Source organism: Platichthys flesus, chromosome 14 (assembly GCF_949316205.1).
Source record: "Platichthys flesus chromosome 14, fPlaFle2.1, whole genome shotgun sequence".
In the NCBI taxonomy this organism is placed as follows: Eukaryota; Metazoa; Chordata; class Actinopteri; order Pleuronectiformes; family Pleuronectidae; genus Platichthys; species Platichthys flesus.
The window spans coordinates 3122023-3145702 of record NC_084958.1 but is presented as its reverse complement, the minus strand read 5'-3'; the positions used below and the strand labels follow the sequence as shown (position 1 = coordinate 3145702).

General features: G+C 39.8%; 1 protein-coding gene across 1 annotated transcript in view; it reads right to left on the bottom strand.

Annotated features, from left to right (window-relative positions):
* The window catches only part of LOC133968807 (cadherin-18-like), a 131062-nt gene that overhangs the window by 78968 nt on the left and 28414 nt on the right, over window positions 1-23680 (bottom strand). The window contains exons 2-3 of the mRNA XM_062405019.1: window positions 17116-17410; window positions 10428-10547 (exon numbers count right to left, since the gene is read on the bottom strand). Of these exons, the coding sequence (XP_062261003.1) occupies window positions 10428-10547; window positions 17116-17410 (415 nt within the window). The remainder of the gene's footprint in view (window positions 1-10427; window positions 10548-17115; window positions 17411-23680) is intronic.

The window sequence follows — 23680 nt, the reverse complement described above, 5'->3', positions numbered from 1 at the left end:
GGCCGGAAGAATCCTGAATTCACAAACATAAAAAGTGCCCTATTGAACATTTCGGAGATGCTTAAAGTTTTGATATAAATTACATTTTATCTGGGAGAATGGAGGCTGTTCACCTGTACAATTTTATTACTATATAGGCCGGGTGGGAGGGGTTTGGGGGTTGATCATAAGATATAGGAAATCCCTGTTGATTTCTGAACCAAGAGTTGTCAACCCAAACTATACTTTCTCAAAACCTAACCAACTTGTTTTCGTATCTAAACCTTCCCAAAACATGACAATTTTATAAGTTGAACTGCACAACCATGATTTTATCTTGTGGACAAAGGTCTGGTTCAACGGCTACAGTGGTTGGTACTTTTCAGAAGGTGCACAATGGGTCACATTAAAGGGCAGAGGCAAATCAGTTGAATGGTTTAGGTTGGAGGACTTTTGGCACAGTGCCACACAAAATAAATTACCTAGAGAGTTGTTGTTGGGAGTACAAAATAACTCAATCCAGCTGTTTTGTGATTCAGCGTTTCTTTGACTTCATAAACAGTCTTTGACTGAGTAAAGAGACTGGATACAGGGAGAACAATCTTCTACTGATGAAGGTCTGCCAACTGCGTCATTTGTTATTTTAAATCAGTGAAATCAATACTGCCAGATAAGAAGTAGAGTTTTACAACTAAGACAAGGAGGAACAACAGCTTCATTACTGTTGGAGAGCAGTGAATCCATGTATTTCAACAACAGTCAATTACCTCTAATTTTCACTCTCAAAGATTGAAATGGACGCACTGTAGAAAGTGGCTTTCATTAAGGCGAGCTACGCTACAACATCAACAGGCTGAGGTGGATAAAGTAGTCCTATAAGAAGAGATCAATACAGAGTGAATGAGCACATTCATTGATATTGACAACTGAGTAGGACTTTGGCAATTACACCTTGTTGTGTAAACCTTCAATGTGCACAGGCCATTAAAGAGACAAGACAAGAAGAGTCCTCTAGGGTCTAGAGCTGATAGTAGTCGCCTAATGCCAAACGATTTAAGATGGAACCATATGTTTGATGCACTTGAATCGTTGTGTGGGGCAAGGTATTGATTGGGGAGGTGGGTTGAACAATTGACATTTAAGATGACCCTTGCTGCAGACGGATTGGAACAGGGCATCTGGGGTGAATGTTCATTGGAGAGAGTGATACAGTGTAGCAAAGAGGACGTGATGGAGTAGATGGATATGTTAAACCAGGACAAGAGCCGAAATGTCCTAGACAATGGACAAAGGAACAGGGAACAGATATGATTGAACCTTTGCCCAAGCTTCCTTTTAATGAGGACATATCAACAGAGCATGTATAAGAACGTTATATTGAGGCTGCAACAAGGACATAGAAGATTAGACCATGGGAGAAATGGGCGTCTTCAACATGCGTAGGCTAGTGAAGATGGGAGATAGGAATAATCTTCCCGTTACAGTTAATTTATTTATTCATTCGTTCTCCGGCTGCCCTGCCAACCCCCCCGCACTAAAGTGAACCAAGCCTTCCCCTCCTCCACGCCACCTGACTCCTTGCTGCCCATCTTCTAACCTGTTTCTTGTTCCACATTTACCTCTTCATTTCACAGCTACACTCAGCCAGATGGTTTAATGTGCCACCACAGCCATAGCTTACCAGCCTCATTTACCTGTTCCTGTATGCCTGTTTTCTGTTTTGACCTCCTGCTCGTTCCCAGATTGTCTTTTGTCTGTTCCATGTTTTGTTTTTTTTGCCTTTACTTTGCTTCTACAACTGACAGCTCCCCTATTTTGCCTCCTGTGTATCCTTTGCCTGCTTTTTTCTGCCAAGCTTAAATATAGGTGAACACATTTTTCCTGATTCAAATGCTTGAGTCCCTGCAATTCTGAGCAGTAACACCCCCCAAAATAATCAAAACATTGTCAACATGGGGTAGGTGATTTAGTTCCAGAAGGAAATAATAGGACATCTGTCATTGCTCTAAACATATTGCAATAAAAGAGGAGAAAACACAAATACCTGTAAATGACACATAGGTGGAAAAGGCTCCCTGTAAGCAAGGTCCATGGGGTTTCAATGGGTTTTAACATACAGTAAGAATAAGTCCATTGATGGCCAGAGGAATGGTTTTATTTAACTTGGCGATACAGGAAAATGGCCACTGTTGGCCAGAAGAATAGACACTTAACCTGCAATAGGGCTGAGGCTATTCGATGCCAGGTGAATGTGGGGTTTGCTTGGTATAAAAGCCAAGGGCCATTAGAGGTTGAGGGAATGGATTTTAAACTCTGATAATTCCCAAAGAAATCTATAAAGCCAAAGGGATGGGGTTCAGTCTGCAGGGGATGTGTTTTGGCCAATAAAGTGAAGTACCAGTGGAAACAAATTGGGTTGGATGAATCAACCCCCACCAGCAGTATCCAGCATTCACTGCATGGGTGTCATGACTACAGAGACGGACAGGCATCACAGTCAGGCCAAAGGCAAACATCCACTGTAACCCAACTATCCTGAATGTGGGATGAGTACTTCTCAGTGGAGAGATCACATTTTAAGGGGCACTTGCCTGAGTTAATAATTAATTATGCACACAGACAGAGGGTGATTTCCAGGTGTTAAGGTAGAGGGGCAGCTGCTTTTCAGAGCCCTTGTAATTTCAAATTGGAATGTGGACAGAGATTACAGTCAGTGCAAGTGATAGTGCTGGAGCACGCCCTATTGAGCGGAGAGCATCTTGTGAAGCATGGAATGGTTAATAGGCCATCCGCTGTGTGAAACAAGGGGTAAGAGTTTAGCTATGCCTCACAAATTTACAGAGCTTGAAAACAGACAAGAGAAACTGGGATCACGGCATCCTGCACTGAACTGAAGTCCAGCTGCCACCACTGTGAATATATGGGAGCTTTAATTTTCTCCTTGCTTTGCAATATCATATGAAAGCAAAACACAGACGAGATGAGAATGGGATGAACAGCATGCTGACTGAGACCAAGTGTGAGGCAAACATCCTCCAGGCAAAGTCATATGAATTTAGGATAGAAGGAGCCAGATTTTTTCTCATATTATATTTTGCAGACTCTAGGAGATTAACTATAGGAGTGTGGTTTAGAACAGGATTATGTCGGAAAATGGGAACTTTTGGAGCTCTGATAGCATATCTGCTATAACATTCATGTGACCTGGAATGTGCTAAGCTGTGATAAGTTGTGGGTAATAGATAACCATGTATGTCTTATACGGTCAGGATAAAATCAAGGTAGGAGGTGTGACCTTAGTTTACTCATAAAAGGAACAGAAGGTAAAGAACTGAGATGGCAAACCATCTGCAAACCAGATATTACGCCCGAAAACACATGCCTCACACTGTATCCCAATGAATTGGAAAGTCGCAGGAATAGACAAAATCCAGAAAAGAACAGGGATACACCAGAATCATAAATCTCTGCATCTAATCAGACAGTGTTGGGCATTGAAGTGGCAAACTTGAGCAGACAGGAGATGAAGAAGAGCCCTTGGGAAATTACAAAGTTTAAATGACCGAGCAAGGACAAAAGCTGTCTTTTGTGATGTTTACACTCCAGAGATGTGTATGATGCGCTAAACTTCTCTCAAGAAAGAACAGCTCTCATCTCAACGCTGACAAGAGTTATTCCTACAGACTCCATGCTAGTTGAGGGATCAGCAGCTTTCTTCATTTGTCATGCATCGCTTATATGTAGCGCAAAGTCTATCACTCACACATACCATTCTCAGGGTGCTGGTACAGTCATCAGGGGCAATTTGGGGCTTATTTTCTTGCCCAAGGATACTTCAAAATGGAAACTGTAGGGGCCAGGAATAAAAACCGTGCAATTCAGGTAAATGGACGACCTGCTCTATCTAGCCACAACCATCCTCAAATTTGAACAGTCAAATATTTTTGTATTGTTACAGAAAAGCCTAGTTTTAAAGAATCGAATAGTTAATCATTAAATTTAGAATACATTTATTATAATCCTAAAATAATGTGTATTTTTGTAATGGGGTTAGTTCTTAAATAAAAGCTTTAGCTAAAACAGGATATTTTTTAGCAGTGTTACTTTCCCAGCTATGTTTATATGTCATTATAGATCAAAATCACAGCTCTAATTTAACTGACAGAACGGCGATGCCTATAGGACACGGGGAGTCAGCAAAGTTTATTTAGGAACACCCTAGTAGCTCTCCCCCCCGTTGCGGAAGTGTTGTGTCTCCAGTCGAAAAAAGTAACAGCCATTCCTATCTATGTTAGAAGAGACCCAAAAGCAGTGTAAATGGCAGCATAATTGACTTTCGGATATTTATGCTCGTACATTGAGCCTTTAAGAGGTATTGCAAAAAATAAAAAATATGACCCTCCTAAGTGTTTGTTTTTTGGGAAGATATCAGAGTGGTAGATTTGGCTTATGTTTAGTATTAAAAAAGTGATCTTGGGCTTCGAAAGGTTTGTAACCACTGCCCTAAAGGCAGACTTACTTCTTCATTCAAATGTGGGCCAGCCTTGACGCTACAATATTGCAAAGTGGTATTACAGACACTATAGGCTAGTTAGGATACTTACTTCAGTAGAAGTTAGCATGCTATTGAACTCGCCATGTCCCGACAACTTTAGCAAAAGCAAGGAAATTATAGAAATGGCAGCAAAACAAGAGTAAACATTGTCGTTGCTCCCACCACGGGAGACAGATGGTGTTGCTGAAACAGCAAACAAACCTACTTAGTACCTTTAACTGTAATGTGCACATTGAAAGACTGCAGAGATGTGCAGTCATTTCTGAGTTGCCTATGTTCAGCAACTATCTGAAGTCAGCTGTCTAGACATTAAAGTTCTGTGTTGACGTTTCATTAATTCAGCCACCTGGCTTCAGCTGCCAGTCTGAACACCCTGCACCATGTTAAACAGTCTCTTAGCATTCAGCAGAAACACGCACACACACACACACACACACACACCCTGAGAAATACATACAAGAAGAGCAAAAATAAGGTTTATAAAAATATGAAAGGCAGATAGAAATGAAATTGCAACTAATGTCTGCAGTGTGGAGGCATATAGGGCTGACTGTATTCAAACCGAAAAAGATAACTCACAATAAATTGAAAAGCCAGTGGCAAACACCCCTCTTCACAAATGTGCCTGTGCATGAGAGGCGGGTTATCAGGCTTCCTGAATGCCTCTGTGTGTGCTCTTGTGGCTGACCTTGCCTAGTGGGAGTCTCTGTAGACCACCTAGATGAGGGCATTAACTGTGTCAGACTTTGCACTGAACTGCTATCCTCTCACTAAATCACCCATTTTCTTTTTAGGGGGCTCGACTTCTTAAAAAACAGAGAAATCACATAATCCCTCCAGGTGGGATGCCATCCTCTGCTGGCAAGGAGACAGGACAACAAATGAGAATAAAGGATGGAGAGGGGAAGAGCAGAAAGAGATTGAAGAAATGGCATATTAGAAAACAAGGTAGAGAAGGGAACATATGCTTGTTGAGGGGATGGCAGCAGTTGCGGTACCCATTCAGTCCGCAGTTTTTATTAGCCAACCTCCCACCAGGAGAGAAATTGCAGTTTAACACAGTTAATGATGCCGATGAACCTTGGATTCCTGAGTGCATTGTATTGTCTTGGGCTGTATTTTTTCTTATTTCTGTGGATGACTCATGAAAGATAGATGAGACATTTCCAGCAGAGCTGTAGCGTGGAATTCAGAAAACGCTTCAGGTATCTAAAACATCAACAAACCAGAATACAAAGCTTCAGTCTTTATAGTCCTCATTAACTGATTTGCTCTCAAAGAGGCTTGATAGATTCAGGTATAACAACAGCATTGGCACGGACAACTGGTGCTGCCAGTGACCAATTTGCTACCTCTGTCACATCATTAGTGATAACAAATGTTTGTTACTGTGATATTAATATTACTAGAATTAGACTATGGTTGAAAAATATATAATTGAAAGCAAACATCCTGACAAACATATATGTTTTTTTGTGATCATACACATGCATGGTCGATTCCTCACATATTCCTGGGAGCCATTTTGTGACCTGCTCAATTCAGTGGAGTGCTGCCATCGCCTGTATTTGAAGATGGACATTACTAAATAACATACTCCATGTTAGCGAATGGAATTTGGGCCAAACTGAAATGTCATAGAACACATAAATAATTTCTCCCCCCCTAGATGGCTACTGTTTATTTAGGAGTTCTTATCACATTGATATGTGTTTGTTGGGTTCATAAATCCATTGTTATATAGTTATATTATGCTTTAAAAAATAAATATAAGGAACTGATGTCCTCCTCTGGAGATGGGTTCACGTTTGGATCACAGCGGATATGTAACCCTAAAACATGGTGTAAATGACCTTGTTTTAAGTCAAATTTGAATGCTGGGGCTTACGGACACTTGGATGTCACCACAGGAGCAGTATGGAGGCAATTCATGTTTTTACTGTTTATTTTCCGTTTGAAGAAGTGGTCACCAGTAACTTTGATTGTATTGGATTTAACTGCAACAGTGTTTCCTCTGGTTGTATGACCTGATATCCTTAGGAGCTGAGTGGTTTGTGATAAGTGCTGACTCCTTTGGACTTGTAGATTCAGCCTAGATGTTCTGACAGTGCATCCACATAATGCAGTCCCACTGGGGCCCTCATTGAGTCTGTCCTTGGCTTGGGAAGGACTGTGAAGGTTTGCAGGAACAGTGTGCGCATAAAATTGCTGAACTGCTGATACCAACACAAGAACAGAGCACAGCCTACAGTGCACAGAGCAAAGGCTGCTTCTAAAAAAACCTGCATTCTGTTCTGGGTCTGTGAGACACCCAGATCAGGAACTAATTGACAAAATGAACAATAGAAGGTGGGAGCCCTGTCATGTAGCTACAAATCAACATACACACACACACACACGCGGTTTGTGTGGGACGATCAATATGAAAACTGAATGAAAAAATACGGGTGTTCTGAAAATGCTGACAGCAGAGACGTGGATTAGTCTGCAGAGCTGCTTTGAGAAGTTTCTTTATATATTTTATACTTTTTCTTCCCCCATAAACTTTAGCAGTCAAAAAAGTGCAGTGAATCCAGCCTGACTACTTCTGCCATCTACCATCAATGATAGAGCAACAAACTTTTCAGAGCCAACCTAATATCGACAGGAGGTAAGGATTTCATACTCCAAAGGCTTGGGGCTGAGTTTCACGTAATGACACATTCAGGGAAATTGATATGAATGTACATCTTTCTCCCTTATGCCTCTCTGCAACTATAGCTGCTAAAATATTTCCCCATCAGCTTGTACAATGAGGATTGCTGATTCTTTCCTCTAATAAAATGCAAGAAATACCTTTACACAAGTGACAGTTCATTTTTTATAAATTGAATTGTGTGTATATATATGTTTTGCAAAATATATATATATATATATATATATATCAAAATCCCAGCATACAGTCTCTCAAAGCACTGTACATAGTTAGGTGGAGACCTTTATATACCAGAGATCAACCCAACTGTTCCCACAATGAGAAAGCACTGGGGGCCAGTTGTTCAAAAGATTTTATCCAGATAAAAGTGATCTGGATTTGGAAATCCCGTTTTTTCCACTCAGGATGACATAATCCGTTTCTTTAGACAGGAGTACATATCACAATATCTGCTATAGTCGCTATGTGAAAAACTACATTGTGATAGCCGGTGTGGGCGGCCATCTGCCTTTGATATGAATGCATTATTATTATTATTATTCATTATTATGAAAAATAAATGGACAGAAAGAAGTTATTAGAAACTAAGTTGCACTTCTTCAGATGGTGTTTTAGAGAAAGGTGCACATGCCATTGTTAGACTACCCAAGTGAATGGGTATATATGGCAACCACATCAAGGAAAGCCTTTGTTCTGGGTGCAGAGTGTGTTATTTGAGAAGGAAGGTGTCACAATATCTATCATATCCCGTCCCGGAGGCAGTAAACAGACATGCAGTATTTTCTATTGTACTCAACAGGGACGACAATAAGTGATACTTTACATAAGTAAATGAAATGGTGCCACACTAAAATAGCTTGATCCACATTCAGTCTCTCATTGTGAAGCTGTCACACATGAGCAAACACACACACCACACACACACACACAGGACATAGAGATATGGTGCCCGCAACATTTTCTGGCTCCAGTTAATTCTAGTCACATTGAATGGAATCTGCTTTGAAAAGCACACTGAGGACACTTCAATGTTCTCTGTGCAACGTCTCTGTAAGGCCTGTTCTCTTGTGTCTTTTATGGACGTAGTATCATGCCTGGGAAAGCTTTTGTTTAGGAAAGACAGAGCTAGACAGAAAGCTTATTTCATGTGTGCTCTGCATGTTAACAGCAACAGTCATTTGATTTACGATGCAAATAGCTCCCTGAAGCTTTATTGCAAATAATTTTGACTAAGTCATATTTTAAAGCTATGACTAGAAATAGTAGAAAAACTGTTTCATTTTGAATTAAAAGATGCACAAGCTTTCTTTCACTTGACACATAGCACTGTACGAGAATTAAAAACAGTTTTGACTTTCGAGGCTGTACAGTGTTTGAATAGATGTGAGGTGAGTGGAAGTTCGTCTGTGAACAAATATAGGCTGGTTGCTGACTTAGAACGATTGAGGAGGTGACGTGGCCTGAAGCTCTTATAAGAGCATAAGAACATTCAGTATTATGTTTATTTCCATAGCAGTAATTAAATCAGTACAACAACATTCAAGTCACAATTCACAGTCAAGAATATATTCCTATTCAAACTGAAATTAGCTTTGATATCAGCCTGCCAATGAAAGGAATGGCTTATTTTTATTCATCGTAGCTTATAATCAATCAGGGAAAAAGACATAGTGGAGTCTGCATGGATTCAATTAGAGCTGTGGAAATGAACAAATATATTGCTGGTAAAACTGGTAAATGGCTGTAACATTTTGAGTTAGCATTAACCAAGAAACAAGGGGAGTCACAGTGTGAAATATGGTCCTGCACCGTCTCGGATTCATAATAATGAATTATGAATGGATGAATTTTTGTCCCAATTTCTATTGGTTTTCAGGATTTCCCACCATTCATTTTAGGCATACATCTGCCACTTACATGTCCAGGCTTGAGAATCCTAACTTGAGCCACTCTTGTCATGGGTATGTTGTCATTAAGTTTAATATAATAATTAGTTTTCTAACATGGGGATGTGATTGAATAAACCTTGGTGATTAATGCAACCAATGTTTAGCAACAACCATTCAACCATTTAAACCATTAATCACTTAAAGAAGGAAGTTACATTTAAACAAAAGATTAGCGGTATGTAGGAACTTGGACACCATCTTGAGAGTAAGGGGACCAAAGGTGTTTCAGCAAAGAGCGGCAGGGAAACATATGTAATTGCTGTGGACGGGTGGAGAAATGCCAACATTTGGATTAGCATCTATTTCTTTAGATTTCCATTCATGGGTCACTACCAAATGCTTTTTTTCTAACACATGTGCAAACATCTCTGAATAAGAGTAATTCTAAAACTTTAAAGCATTTGTGAACATACAGAAATCGGACATTGACAGTAAAGCGATGAGAGAAAATAAGGTGTGAGAGGGAAACTGAAAGAGATCCAATAAAAAGGTGCCACATGGGACTGAAGCCACTGACATTGTGGTTCGTGCAGCACCATGACCATGATGCCACTGAACCTTTGATGGACAAAATTCATAGAGGCAATACACTCTCAGATGTAATCAAACGGAAACTTGCAACACTGGGAAAATCCCAGATATTACATGGGACATGGGGGCTATTAATCAGCTCATGGATCTCTGCACTGTGAGGTTTGATGATTGAGAACCAGTTTATTCACACAGATGGTTGCTTTCATCTCTTGTTTTGAAAAACTGACAATGTATTCAAATTCCTTTTGTTTTTTATAATGCATTTAGGTACCATTTTCAAATTGACACATTAAGTCATCAAATCCGTCCTGTTCTTTCCTGAGGAATAATTATTACGAGTAAACACAAATTCAGAAGGGATTCCTGAACATGTGTGAGCTATACAAAGAAAGTAACCTGCTTTGCACCTGCTCTTTTACAATGCAAAAAGGGAAAAACCTGGAGCAGGTGGAGTTGTCGACTGCTGGGCCACCTGTGCTACTCGCCAACAGATTTGGCTCCAGTGCTAAAAGCAGTTCACTGGAGCTTTTCCCCAAAGATTTAATAGACTCAGACAACAAACTAAAATTCACAGTTCTTTCCTGGCTTTCGGCAACAGTAGGTTGTTAATAGCACTACTTGTGCTAAGTGCTCCCTACTTACTGTAGCTTTCTGTTTGAACCTTCTCTAGGCAGCAGGTAAGATCTCTTTCAGGTAAACAGAGAGGCAAGTTTACCTGTCTTGGGTTCAACAGAAAAGTAGGGTTGTCCCTCCAGGATGCTATAAACTATCTTGGCGCTGTTCCCGTAGGTAGGGTCGTCTGCGTCCAAGGCTTTCACCTGAGAGACGGATGTTCCTGCACATAGAAGGGACAAATATAAACGATTAGATGTTCATTGGTACTGACCACCAAAATATAAGGTTTTGATCATGACAAATCACTGGCATACATGCATAATTTAGGTGTAGGGTGACTTCCTTACCTAATATTACAGACTTTAGTATATTTCAACCAGGGTCTCAATCTCATATGTGTGGTCAATTTGATCTGCAGATCATATTAAAGTGTTTCAAATGGCTTTTATCTGTTCAAGCTCATAAAGGTTTAAACGAACACTTGTGTTTGGCACATCCCAAAATGTGTGACCATGCAGACTGTCCACGATACGATAGTACCAACTGCTCATGCCATATAAAAGGACCTCCATTTCTCCCACTGTTTTTTACTTGCTCCACACCCTTTGTCTATTCTTGCCAAGCCGCGGCACATGTTAAGCCAATTACAACAAAGAACACACGCCACTGATTGTAGTTTGGAAGCAAACGCTGGTCTACAACTCTGCTTGCTTCCATGCTTTAATATGATTAAGGCTAAACGATGCCATCACTGGAGACCAACCCCAGGTTAACTTAGTGAACCTTGCATGACACTGTGACATCCTCGTTGGGTGTCGTTATTGGTACAACAGAACACCACACCCATCACTTCAACTTTCTTGGCTTTTATACAAAGCATACATTTTACATGAACTATTTTTGACTGATCTGCACTACCAATTTAACATGAGTATATCCTGGAGTAGTAACATGGAAGGAAAGAAGATTTATTTACATTATTTTTTTCTAACGGCATTTAAAAAACAAAGTGCAAAGGCTGGTTATGTAGTGGACCATTAGAAGGAGTATACAGATGAGGAGCTGTATCAAATTGAAATGTCGCTGGTGGTGTTTTTATGTTCTCCACAGCCGACTGCTGCAGCGAGAGAGAGGCAACACTTGATGACAGACATTTAACAGATTAGAGTGATTCTAATTGCAAATACAACAATCTGAACCCACAGGTCAGCTCTCTGTAAGATTGTTAGTTACACCTGACCTAGATGTTGGCTGGCAGCCCTGTTGACATTTGTTATTTTATATATTAATATTAAGGAACCCCCTCCCCAATAATGAGTTATTATTTGGGGATAAATTAAAATGTTGTGATATTTTAATTTAGATTTTTGAGGGGAGCAGGTGGTGGTGACTTCAGCCATAGTTGTGTAAAGAAAAGAGGTTGTGCTCCCTGTGCAACACTATTTCACAGAGCACAGTGGCTTGCAGTAAGAAAGTGATGAGATGGTCCAGCCTTAGAGCTTAACATGCGACTTCAATTGAAGCAAAGATATAGAAGTGAAGTAGAATAATTAACCCTAGAAGTGGTTTCGACTCTGAAGACAGTGAATGAACGTTATTCAATAACTTCAACATACAGCACCATATAACTGCAGAAACACGCTGTATACTTGTGGTTGCACAGCGTTTATCTGTGGTTAATCTCTCATCTTTGACAGGTGCTGACAGGTGTTCAAAGAGCTCACACACCATCAACAGCAGAGTTTAATTTAGGCCTGTTCAGGGCGTATAGGAAACCAGTGTTATGCAGCCCCTTCATGCCATTGTATATCAAAATGCTTCAGCTTTACATCTTTACTACCAGGCCCTACCCTCAGCTAATGATCAACCCTGCCATAGTGCTGTTTAAATCTCAATCCTGTTTTGTGCAAATTATTTTATTTTATTTTATATTTTTATTTTTACACATTTGGAGAGAGAGAGAGAGAGAGAGAGAGAGAGAGAGAGAGAGAGAGAGAGAGAGAGAGAGAGAGAGAGAGAGAGAGAGAGAGAGAGAGAGAGAGAGAGAGAGAGAGAGAGAGAGAGAGAGAGAGAGAGAGAGAGAGAGAGAGAGAGAGAGAGAGAGAGAGAGAGAGAGAGAGAGAGAGAGAGAGAATATGGGTGTGACACGGAGAGCTGGAGCAGTGCCCAGTGGACTAAACCACTGTGAGGCAAGGAGAGGGTTTAAGAATGCTTTATTTTGCATTCATAATTAGTTAACATGCTTTAATTAAATATTGTGTCACTATTTAACATTATCGTTGCTTATGTTTGAGGGGGACAACTCTCTGGATGGGGGGTCCAGACACCTGGATACCCCTGTACCCCACTGCGAATCCGCCCCTGTGTGTACTTCACTTATGGTACCTATGGTCTCTACTTAACATAAGATGATCGATTTTATCAAATTGGTTGGGATTTTAAGAGCAGCTCTGGTCCTTTTAACTATTTTCTAGCTCAGAAAACAAACCTCCCAAACACATTAGATCACAAGCGGGCCTGAACACTAAACATAATGTTGCTGTCACTACTGATGCACAAGCATTTGATTAAAATCTGAAATGAAAACCAAGCCACAATCCATTTTCTTTAACAATTTGAAAATATCTTGTTTCTATGTAAATGTGACCTATTGAACTTCCCCTGAATGCGAAGAACAAGCTGCAGCAAAATGCAGTGTGTGCTATTAGCAGTGCTCTTGTAAAGAGCCACAGCCCATTAGCATGACCATGTAGCAGCAGACAGGTGAAGCCAAAGCTTTTATCCACCTCGTTCATCATGGCAAACCTGCTGTGCATAAAATGTTAAATTCATTTAAAACAGGGGTTCTTGAGGGGTTTAAAAATCTTCACTACCCAATATGTTTTAATCACCCACAATTGTCCTATTACCTCCACCAAGTAGGTTATGAGTGGTTGGTTTGGTTATTGGGTTTTACGCAGGCCAACACAAAAACCACAAAACATATTCTCATGAGCTTGGTGGTAGAATGGGACTTTGGTCTGCAGATCCAGACCCGCAGCTGTGGCCACATCGTGGTTTATGATGGTTGATCGCGAATCAGGGATTTGTTTTGGCATCCCATAATGGGTGGTTGACCACGATCGAGATGGCAGCTGATGGTTGATCCAGACGGCGGCAGTGGACAATGACTGGACTATAGTGGCATCGGATCTTGATGGTGGATCATGATCCAGGTGGCTGCTAACCATGGACTATGATTATAACAAAACTCCTTGATATATAATATTTAAAGTCAGATACTCAACCATTACTGAAAATAATCCATCAATTCATTGAGCCAGAGCTTTTAGCCATCAAGCCCCTCTGCTGTGGAATAATCTACCACTTTCTGTTTGGGAGGCAGACACCATCTGTTCGTTTAAGAGTAGGCTCAAAACCTTCCCTTTTGATAAAGCTTATAGTTAGAGCTAATTAGTGCGGCAGAATGTTACTTGTTCTATTTTATGACACATGACACACAGAGCTTCTTTTTCTAGCTTCTCCTTCCTCTTCTCCATCCCTATCCCCCTTCCCCAGAATCCCTTTTGATTTATTTTATATGGGCTATACAAATAACATTTGATTGATTGATTGATTGATTGACATGGGCCAAGAAAGAACCCATTCAATTTTGGCTCTAGCCTAGACAAGGGTCAAATCCGTTTTTTTTTTACTTCAATCACCACTTTGATGAACATGGTAAGATATTTATTATTTCACTGCGGTTGGGAATTCATTATTTTTGGGAGGGATGGCCTACTGGGATGCTGTTACATTCCTGTTAGAGTCCCCCTTTACTTCCATATTTGTTTTAGTCTATTTGGTGTTATCTTCAATGCACATGTTATATTATTCTTTGTGCAACATCAATAAGGTGGAAGATGCCATGGTTGGAGCTGTGTGTTATTATGGGCAGTTAACAGACAACATTTTTTGTTTTGAATGAGATAAAAACGATTGCACATTCTCGTTCTCATGGCCAATATTTTACCCTTTTTTTTCTTCAAAGGCTGAATTTGGTGCTTCATGCTTTCTTTCAATCAATTTACATTCATGTCTCGACCAATCATTTTATATATACATCAATCAACTTTTTCTTGTGGTGGGAGAGAACCTACTCTGAAGTAGGAGCTAGGACAATGTTGTTAGAACTATGATTAGTCCCTGTGGTTGCAACTGTTAAAAAGTTCCTCTGGTCCAAAAACCCCAATTGATTAATTCTGTCTCACTGAAACTGGGTAGTGTCATGATGAAGGTGTCCAGAAGGCGTTGCAGCCATTTCAAATTCAAGCTCATTAATCAAGCTATAAATAAACTTATCAATCATCTCTTTCTAAAGCTTCTCTTTGTTCTTAATCTGCTATTAACCACGTTTGTTGTTCTGTTCATTCTCAAGGCCCTGGACAACTCCACACACAAGGTTTAGTCCATAGCATAGATACAAGTCAAAAACCAGGGAGACCAGTATAAAGAGGTAAACACATTCAGAGGGGGGCAGGCAGTAATCCCAAATCCAGTTTTTCACAAATGCAACATTGTACAGAATCATGCACATTATGCACAAAGACAAAAACAGAACCACCCATGTGTTTGTGACTTCTAGGCTGAATTGTTGCAATTAATTATCATCAGGCCTCCCTAGCAAGTCCCCAAATAATCTACAGTGGATATGAAAGCTGCAGCATAAGTACTGACAAGAACTAGGAAGAGAAATCAAATTTTTCTCATATGAGCTTCCCTGTACTGGCACCCCTTTAAAATCCAAAATAGAATTTTAAATCATTCTCCTCACCTCCAAGGCCCTTAATGGTCTGGCACTAAAGAGCTCAGGAGAGACCTGAAACATCCCTTCGTAATGCCGCAGTGGGCCTAGACTGCTGGGGGTCTTCTCTTGATGCCCTAAGCTCCTCTCTCCTTCTCTCCCTCTCAATCTGTACACATTCACATCCCATTAATGCATGTTACTAACTCTGCCTTTTTTTACTCTTGTAGTTTTGTGCTGTCCCGTCTCCTTTCACTTTCTGCAGGTATTTCTGCCTACAGAAATTGAGTGGAGGTTACCTCTGTGACTACAGGCCAGCTGTTTAACACAGACAAGTATTGTTATTAGTCTTAATATTAGACCTACAATTATTATGATTATTATGATTATCCATCTCAAAATGGACATTGGATGGTTTTGTTGTATCTGTGAATGCCCGTATGATTTGGGGCTACATAAAATAAATTGACTTGGCTTGCCAAAGACAGGAACTGAAGGCAGAGACTGAAATGAGTAAAATGTTGCAACGAGTTCAGCTGGTCGTCACGCTCTGTTAGCTGTCTCTTTTTTAAAAAGTCATGTTGCTTGATTTATGATGGGGATTAGTGGGAGGGCTTTCTAATCTCCATAGCAGGTGAAGCGCTGTGAATAATTCATAAATCAAAAAATCAGGTGAGATGTTTTGTGTACCTGAACACACAGATGAGGAAAATCGCTAAACAAGAAAAATGTGGTCCAATCTCAATAATGCTCCAAACACTAAACAACCACCCAGTAGCAGCCTTGGAGCAGTCTTGTTTTCATTTCCTCCTATCATTTGTTTTTTATTTTGTTTTTGTAATTTAAGTTCCCCTTATGTCAGATGTAAAAACATGAACGTGTTCTCACACGTTTTTGTCTTCATTTTGGGATTTGCAGGCATATTAGAGAAACATTTCTTGATTCAAATAAAACTCTCTTATACAGGTCCTTAAATAAATAGCTTTTTCAGTTTTCATTACCAAAATAAATTCCAGAAATTGTAATTTGCAACTAACATCAGCATAAAACAGCTGCTATCCAACTGACATGTCCAAGATCAAAAATGTATGAACAAAATAGAGATAAAACCTTGTATGACTACAGTCTTAAACTTTTTATATGAATCGAAAAGCTTGAGGCAGAATCGTTCCTACATAAATGCTGTTTAATTTGGTTATAGGGATCAGGTTATACGCTTATAGGTTTACTTTGGGGTCTTTTCATAGATGTTTGAATGGTAAAAAATGATTTTTTTACGGTTTTTCCAGGCTCTGTCAGTAATTTACTGCTCCGGTCTGTGTCTATCATTTACCCTGCACACTGCTAATTGCACACTACCAGTTCGTGTGTGTATGTGTGTGTGTGCGCGCGTGAAAATACACAGGTGCGCAGTGTTCCCTCTAACTCCAGTTATAATCGGCTTCCACTGTAGTTACTGTTTAAACTCTGTGACTTGGTGGTTACCACATGTTCACATAGCTAATACAGTGGTAAGTATTCGTTCAGCTTACAGTAGGGACAGAAATCCTCGGCGTCATGTTTCAGCTTTTCAGCAAATCAGATGTAAGAAACTTACACACGTTGTCTGAAGAGAGGCAACTATAGGCTTCTGATGTGTCAGTATCGAGTTATGGCAAACTTGTGTTTAGAATTGTTTTGAAACTAAACAATTATTTTTGTTCTTGGTTAAGGCAGAAAAAAGATTATTTTCAAAATTTTCACAATGACTTGCAAGTTGTTCTGCAGAACTTAAGGCAACAGTAAATTACCTGAATAATGCTATTTATTTTTTGCAGTGTAACTTTTTACAGGTAAACAGCTCTCATGGCCTTTAGACATGATAATAAGTAAAAGTATAAAAAGTACTGATTACATTTATAATGGCAATTCTAATTTAGGTTAGTCATTTTCAGCACTGATACTGTTCATTATTGGCTACACTTGTTTGTCCTGACTAAGTCAGAGTCTGTGTAAGGCCCCTTACCAACGTCAGACATCTCGGGCACAGTGGCTGAGAACGGTCCATCAGGGAATTTTGGAGCATTGTCATTGACATCCTGGACCTTGATGATGAACTCTGACTCTGCCTCCAGTGAGCGGTTTGTCTGCCGATCGATGGCCCTTGCATGTAGGACATACTGGGACTTCCTCTCACGGTCAAGGCTCTTGGCAGCCTGGATGTCACCCGTTGTTTCATCAATGATAAAGATGGACCCGGCCCCTTCACCGGACAAGATGTATCGCACAGAGCCATCGCCCTTGTCAGAGTTGGAGTGGAGCTGGAGATGTAAGGAGAAAATGAGTGAGGGAGGGGGAGCGGTAAAGTGTGTGACAAGTATGTAATACAGAGTAATAGCCAAGTGTCAGGATGAGTGGTCAGTTAATGGTGAGGAGCAGGCAACGAGAGGCACGACCATCCAATCAGGGAAGGAGAAGCCGCAGAGCTGGAGGATTGGAGTGTGACAGGCTGTACAAAAGGTTCAGTATCTGAAACAAGTTACTGTCTCAGTAAATAGAAAAAAAGAAGTGTGACAGAACGCATTCTACAACATGCAGTCCATCCTGAGCCGAATGTGTCACTGAGCAAATTAAGGATGAAGAGACAGAGTCAGATAAATATCAGAGAAAGTGAAAAACCCAGATAAATAGTATTTCAGGATGGGCACAGCTCTACTCTTGTGTGTGGCAGCAGACTTTGAAGCTATATACTCAGAGCTTCATGAAATGTAACACTACCTTAATGGCATAATCTTATCTTAAATTATCCTTGACTCAGTGCATTCTGCACCAACTGATACTACAGCTGCTGATTAATATGACCCGTTAATACTAGAATCCAAATGTTTTCTTCCAACATGTGTTGACTGTTTGCTGCTTCACTTTCTGACTCAGCTGATAGATCATATGTCACTAAGGACAAAATTGTCTGACAAGTGAAAACAATTCAACAACCTAGGCCAACAGTGTGTGAGTGATGTGTAATAGAGGAGGTGATGCACATCGATGTCTTCTATGAATGTGGTTGTGAATGGGTGAAAAAAAGCTAATTGGAGAAAACTCTACTGTTAAGCTCTTTGGTGGCGACTAGGAAAGCGCTATATAAATACAGACCATGTATTTACATTCCAGTCTGGTATCCTACTTACAAAGGGCTTCACAGGATGATACAAGCAATACAAACAATATACAAAACTAACAAAGTGTTAACATTACAATACATACAAAGCAAACTATATAAACACAAGGAACAGTTTATAATTCAGAGACATTTTGTGAAGGTTAGGCGATAGAAATTATTTTTTTTTAAGTTTTGGAAGAAATCCACAAAGATCTGCCGATGTGAGTGCGGAGGGTAAACTGTTACAGAGGGATGGAGCTCTAACAGCGAAGGCATAGTCTGATCTGGGGGGTCTGGAGGTTGAGTATAGCTGAAGGAGATGTATGAAGCGGCGGAATTATGTTTTGCATAATTGAATTGAGCATAGAAACTTAATTTTAGAAAAAAAAGGTCGCAGTGAAACAAACTGTGAAACTACATCGTGTATGTTTGTCAGATTGTTTTTGTGTGTTACTGACAAATGGCTCTGGAGCTATTGTCTGCAGTAAGATCCTGTGTGAGCATTTCCACATCTCATGCACTTAATAGCTGGATGGCCTAGTTTATCAGTACAGACTGCCTTCCAAGTCTGTCACACATGATTTTACAAAAATGAGTTTTTTCTTTTGTGCCAATTACTGAGCTTAAGCTTCTATTAGATTTGGCCTCAAAAGAGACTTTGTGGTCAACTATTGGTGGTAAATGTGAGCTGTTTACATTTCTGATGACACTCAAACTCAGCAACCAAATCTGGCAAGAGGCAAGCAACACCCAGAAAGTCCGGTAACACAAGCAAGGATCATATAAAGCGAAGCTACACAAGGACAAACACTGGAATACAAAGGAAACACATAAATCAGGCAGAACAGAAGAAGATGGAAAGACTTTTTAAAGGGGTTTCCTAGCTGGGAAGTGCAGGGACAGGATGATGTGTGATGGTAAATTGGCGGGTAAGTATGAACTTCAAGGACTGGAAATGGTATTTTTATGCTAAATTAGGGAATTGGAAATTACAAAAAAGTGATTATGTTGGTCCAGCAGAACTACCCTGGTTTAAAACTTTATACTCTTTTTTTTTTTTTTTCTTTAAAGGCTCTGATAATCACAACATTACCTTGTAATTACTCCTCATCTATGTACAAACACAGACACATACACTTTTATTCATCAATGATTGATCAATGGAGCCGACTGTAATGTAACATGTGTGACACATAGTGCTGAGCCCACAAGGTTATCATTTCCTCTGTACTGTAGCCTCGTCCGGCTCATTATTTCAGTTTCCCGATACTCAAACCCTGCATCCATCAGCCTTGATGAGTGGAGCATTCGGCTGTTGAGGAGACCAAGCGGAGCTAAAAATACAGTGAATGTATAAATGACCCTCTCCAAGTGGACTCAGAAATGACTCAATAAATACTGATGTACCTCTGTGTCTCCTGGATGTGCAAACATGAAACTGCGATGACCCCTTAACCAACAACAGCCCCATTGTTCACTAATACCTCCATTATAACTTTGTTTACGTGAAACCAATGCTCATGATGTTTCCCACAATATGGGAGTGCAGGCATAAAGCTACAAGCCTTTTCAGGTTAACCTCCAAACATGACAACTTTTATCTCATTTGAGGCTCTTGTGTTAAAACCACCTCTGCCGTCTATGATTATTTTTGTCCAAGCGATAGACTCTGATCTCCAACTTTGTTGTACTCTGTAGATTTGCAACTTTTGATATTGGGCATAAGTAACAATTGCTTGACCTGATTATTATCAACTGTAGATTAATCCAATTGCTGGTGAATGTAGACAACACTTCATGACATTAGTAGCATATAGGTTAGGAGATGTTTTTCAAATTTCAGGAGGGGTTTTTACGAAGAAGATGGGCTTTTACCTTGAGAAAAAAAAGTGGATTTACGGAGCTGAGGGGCTTATCTGTGAGTCCAAACTATTTCATGTTGAAGCCTGAATTTATGAACTGCATTACATTCAACCCACATTCTCAATCATTGGTATACTCTTCAAAATGCCTGATCCTTAAAAAAGCATATGGTAATACCTATGGTAATGTTCAAAAGAGGAAGGAACACGAGGGACAGAGCTGTCAGAGCGTGTCAACCTTGTAAAGTCTCTCAAACTGAACTCATGACCAAACTACCTCAAGGCAACTCTCAGTGTGATGTGTTTGTGAGACTTTCCATTCCCTTAAAGAGCGTGTTACAGAACATAGAAGCTCCACTAAGACGACTCATATAATACAAGATCACATTGACTTTTTTCAGGGCCATACGGGTGATTACATGTTGAGGAAATGTTGGTATTCCCAGGAACATAAGAGTTCGGCATTTAGAATTTCTTAAATCGATTTTTTTTTTTCAGGAGGCTTTTATAATAAGTTGTTCAATTCATAAGTCTGTGGTGTATGTGGCCAATATATACCTCACAGATTTGATCAGGTTGCTCACACCTCAAACATGTTTACACTTCAACTTCACTCCAAAATCACTCAGTGTTTCAAGGTCAACATTCACTATTCCAGAGTTGCAACGGTGGAGAATTTAATTAAGGCACCAAGGGGCATGATGTATATACTAACAACCGGCATGCCGCCTCGCATTCTGCTTTCCAAAACATTAGTGGAGAAAACACAGATTCAAAAGAGGAAAATCTGACACCGTCTGCACCATGAAGTGAAATAGAAACAGACAACACAGCACGAGGGGCTGCAGAGAGAGCAGAACAGAAATACACTGGCTGATCAGCTCCAACAACGCTGAAGTGTAAAGAGAGACAAAGGAAATCCATCTCCCTGGCACAAAATAAAACATTTAAAATAAAAAGAGGAGACAGAAGAAGACAAAAACAAGAGGGGAGGAGGATAAAAATACGGCAGCATGAAACAACAGTGTTTCTAAGCAGCGGCTGGTGAGGAAAGTGCAGCAACTGACATTTTGAGGCTAAAATATTTTCCCCCTTGTGCTTGTCTCTCCACGGTTTGAAGAACAAAGGCTCAAGAGGGTGTGAAATATGAATCAAAAAGCTTGTGGGCGGGCAGGATGTGATGGTTATTAATTTAAACAGGTTAATTCCCTTCTGCTGGGATTTACAGGACATGCTACACTAAGCTCCATCACTTACAGTGTGAGCTGAGACATGATAAGGTGGTTTCACTCTGATTAGATATACTTTATCCAGTTTATATAAAAGTATAACATCAGTGCATCCCTGTCAATAATAGATTAAACTGTGTAATGGGGCCTTCATGTGTGCAGGTTTGTGTGGATTTTCTCAGCAGTACTATCCTCTAAACTTGACTTCCTCGCTCAAAGTGCTCTGACTGAACCCAGATCCTTTAAAGTTATGCTGAGTCAGTTGTAGGGGAATGATATGGAAAATAGAAACACAAGATGCTCTCAAAACATGACCTTTCCTAATTGTTGTAAGTTCATTTAAGAGGCAGCATGGATGAATGACTTGGAAAAAGGGAAAGACATTTTTGCAGGTTCTACCCTGTCTTTTCTCCTCATGCCGTCATCAGCTAAGTGCCATGTGATGGTTTGTGACCAAATAATCAATGACATTCCCAGCACCATCAATTGTGCATAGTGCTGATTAGTAAATGTTCACATGCTAGGGCACTGAACTAAAGCTGTGTTTTGTACTCTAAAGAGGAATTAAATGGTCCAAGTCAAGATGATAAAACCACAAGTAAACTTGATTTGGTAGCGCAATGTAAGCAATTCTGACTAATAGACATATTTTCACTGGGACTCTACGGAATTGATAAAGTGCGACAGCAATGGCATTTAACTGTCCTCTTCCAATTCGGACCTGTTTGTGTCGCCATTTCTGGCCTATACCCGGCTACAGACATAGAAAGAGGACTTGACATATTTCTAAATTAGAAACTATGCAAGAAATTGCCCACCTTCCTCTTGGCATTTTAGCACATTGGACACAAACAGAATTATTCAAAACTGTTATAAAGCAGTTTTTAATATTTTCTGATTCCTTTTGAAGCAGGACGTTGACAGGAATTGAAAAACATATCTTTTAAGTTTAGTTTTTTTCTCACAGAAATAAATGTTAGAGGCATAAACCAGAGTTTAAGTTTGAGAAGAGTCCTCAGCAGTGGTTCATGTTGATTTGTAAAATAGCCATTTCCTGAGTCCAATAGTGGAACAGTATGCAGATGTAGCTTTAATGGAATTAATTTATGTCTGATTTGTGTTGTGGGTTTGGGTTAGGGTTCTATCCAGACCTATCTTTCCATGAACTCCAAAGCCTACAGTGCATGGCTATATAAGGACATGCATATGTATATATATATATACACATGACACTGAAACGGCAATAATTTCAAAATGTGAGTAGGATTTAGCGATAGGCTACTTTAGCTTACTATTGTTGCTATTGTGGTTAGCGTTAGCAAAAAAGAATCAGCGAAATCACTGCAAAGAAATCCACTGGAGCAGGGGAAGCTGAATGCTCATTTGTACATGGAAATTATTTTTAGCTATGTTAGCAATTAACAATAATTAGTTGGTACATAGAATGTTCAGTGAACTAATATCATATCAATATGTAGGGAAATAAGACCAAAGGGCAGGTGGCTTTACTGTTTCCTACATGTCCGTCCCTTATTCTCACACCCAGTTTCCTATCCGTCTTTCACTGTCTCTGCCTAATAAAGGCAAACATAGCAAAGTAAATATATACTAAAATATTTATATTAAAATATTTATACTTAAATATGCCATTCAAGCAGTACTGGACATATGAGTAGATAACTTTAAAAAATGAATTAGTTGCCACTGTATAATTGTGTACAACCCAACTGGATGCTGAGAAATTTGTGCATGCATTCGTTACCTGTAGACTGGGTTACTATTACTCATCATGTCACAATAAGTCTGTAAAAAGCAACCAGTTGGGAACTGTGGGGTTTCTCTCTGTAACATTGTAAGGTCTCAACCTTACTATGTAAAGTGCTTTATGATAATGTGTGTTGTGACTTGGTGATCTACACAAAATATTAAATTCAATGTAAAATGCTGTTTGTGCAGCGTAAATATGATCCCACTGAGGTGCTGACCTTGTTGAAAAGCTGTCAAGTGAGTGGTGTAGGCATGCAGGCATGAAACGAAAGAATGAGCGGAGTGCTGGTGGCTTAAGTACACTGCAATCATTAAACAGGTATGAGAATTAGTATGCGTTGCTGTCAGGAGATCAATAGGGAACTGGGCGGCATTATTATTTTCATGCCATGTTTACGATCCCTGAAACTATTTATTTTATTCAACTGCTACATGACCAAAGCAAATAAACGAGAGTGATAAAGATCATTTTTTTGCCTGAAACGAGAAGGAACTCAGCTTGGGGATCCCAGTGCTTAGAAGGTTGCAACACTAATTGGATGCACTGTTGGATCATTGTGGAAATGAGGGAAA